This window comes from Grammomys surdaster, unplaced genomic scaffold (genome assembly GCF_004785775.1).
Source record: "Grammomys surdaster isolate TR1022 unplaced genomic scaffold, NIH_TR_1.0 237, whole genome shotgun sequence".
NCBI classification, from domain to species: Eukaryota; Metazoa; Chordata; class Mammalia; order Rodentia; family Muridae; genus Grammomys; species Grammomys surdaster.
This window is the reverse complement of record NW_021604682.1, coordinates 2325301-2327652: the sequence shown is the minus strand read 5'-3', so window position 1 is coordinate 2327652 and position 2352 is coordinate 2325301. Positions and strand designations below refer to the sequence as shown.

Sequence of the window (2352 nt, the reverse complement as noted above, 5' to 3'; positions counted from 1 at the left end):
CACACACACACACACACCCCGGGCATGCAATACACAGTGACAGCAGATTAGGTGGCTGCAGGGATGGCTGTGGACCAGACAGCTGAGTACATGTGTGGGCTTCAGAGCTGATAGACCCTACAGTGGACCCCTTTATTTCATAGGGGAGGGGGCTTCATTGTGTTCAAGATTCTTGGGGACTGGTGGCTGACCACAGACATACAGGCCAGTGCCGTGTCCCTGTTCACAGTGGGCAGCAAGTAGTATGGGGTTGGGCTTGTTTGTGACTGAAGTAGCGTTGGAAGGGATTCAGTGAATCCCCGTCCCCAAAGGTGTCCAGGTAGGATAGAGACCAAGGGGCTTCAGACTAGGGTGGCTCTCTTCTGACCCAGGAGTAAGAGTATATGGTTCTAATCATAGCTGTGTTAAGACAGGTTGTGTTCTACGTCCCTGTAGGGCATCTGCCCAGATGGGGGTACACAGCCTGGGGAGAAACAGGTTTAGCTACGAACATGGTTTGGGGGATCAGCAAAGCAGTTCACACCTGCTCCTGAAGCTGTTCTTGTAAGAGGGATAGTGGCCTTCCTAAGGCCACCCAGCAAGCATGAGAACCCGATGTCCCTGGGGCCTGTGCCAGCTGGCCTTACCTTCTTGGGGCACTGCAGGTCCCGGGCCAGGTTCACCAGCAGGTCATGGGAGATGGGGTCCACCAGGTTAAGGAAAGTCACGTTTCTGTAGAGGATGTCAGTGAGGAGGTTCCCTTCAAGGCCCAGGTCCTATAGGTGGCAAAGCAACAGTAGAGTGAGCTGGGAGGTCGAGGGTTTCCTTCTCCAGGTTAGAGAGAAAGCAGCCCTTAGAGGTTCTCATGTTTATAACGCTCTCCCCCGGGGGGTTTGCTGGAATCTCCCAACATATGGTGACAGCGAAGTGGAGAGAGAGAGAGAGAGAGAGAGAGAGAGAGAGAGAGAGAGACCCATAGTAAGGCCTCAGGGGGTTGATAATCGGGTAACTCAGACTAGTTGTTGGGTGTGTAACATCTCGCTGTGACACTTTACTCCTCTAATGACTCTGAACGGTGATGTCCCCAGCACTCTCTTGTCAGTCCTTCATCACCCTCTTATCCCCGAGGTCCCCCGAACTGCGCCACCATCTTTTTGCCTCTGGGAACGAGCCTCTCCCGCAGTTCATGTTCCCAAAGTCAGCCTGCTGGTTTGCCGGGCCTTATGTCCCTTGCCAGGGTGCAGTAGGGGGCTCCGCCCTGCCCACCTCTGTAGGACTCATCTAGCATCCTATCCGTCTATCCCCGGCTAACCAAGTAAGTCTCTCTGTTCTCCCACTGCTGTCCAAGGCTCAGCACTTATGCCTCATTGCTGTTACTCAGGGCTCCTAGCCTTCCACACCATCCCTGGCCTTCCAGGGCCACTCTGTGAAACACACCAAATCTTCTCTCCACTGTCGGAGACGAAACCTAGACATTGTGCTATCAGAGACTCACAGAGTGTGCAAAGCCATGATTGCCTGGACTTGGCCGTCACACCCTTCCTAGACTACCAGCACTTCTCTTCAACCAGACCCCAGGAGCAGGGCACTGGCCTGGTCCTGTTGCCTTCATCCATTGGCTTTCTCCTGACTATGCCTATGAGTACAATGTGGGGATGTACCTTTGATTCTTTTTATTTTCTCAAGTTAGGGTCTCACCGTGTAGCCATGACTGGCCTGGAATTTGTTATATACACCAGGCTGGCTTGGAATGTAGAGATCCGCCTGCCCTGTCTCCTACATACTGAGGTTAAAGAAACGCTTTTAGAGGACCCGCAAGCATCCAGCCTCCATGTGACATCCCCTAACCCCTTAGCCAGAGAAGGCTATGCCCTGTGCCATCCTGAGCATACAGGAAGTCAGGCCAGGCAGCAGGAACACAGTGGACTGCAGTCACAGAGTTTCCAGGAGGTGATGGGGCAGGGTAGGCTTCCTAGGTATGCCTCAAATGTCAACTTCTGGGTTACAAGGAGGGGACTTAGCTGCTCTCTGAGGGTTGGTTCCCTCCCCGATGCTTCCGGATAAAATGCAAGCCAAGTGCCCTGGGCGCCACCATCTCAGATGGCTATCTGTATTTCTAGGCAATATGCCTGGCTGGATGCTGCCTGCCAGTTACTATTCTGCTTATATTTTCAATATGGTTCAAGCCACAGATGCCAGCCAAGGGGGGTGGGGGTGGGGGAGGATCCCAAAGGACAGAGGCTTGTGTGTCTAGGCAGAGCCAGACAGAGCCCCAGACACCAGCCTGCATTCCATGGGCCTGGTCAGTGCCTCTTAAAGTGACAGCCCCATTTTCCCAGACTGCTGAGTCTACAGAGACGGCACCCAGTGCAG

General features: G+C 53.7%; 1 protein-coding gene across 1 annotated transcript in view; it reads left to right on the top strand.

The window, feature by feature from the left end:
• Positions 1 to 243, top strand: part of Snrpd3 (small nuclear ribonucleoprotein D3 polypeptide) — a 3765-nt gene extending 3522 nt beyond the window's left edge. The window contains exon 3 of the mRNA XM_028773978.1: positions 144 to 243. Coding sequence (XP_028629811.1) covers positions 144 to 243 — 100 coding nt within the window. The remainder of the gene's footprint in view (positions 1 to 143) is intronic.
• The last annotated feature ends 2109 nt before the right edge of the window (positions 244 to 2352 follow it).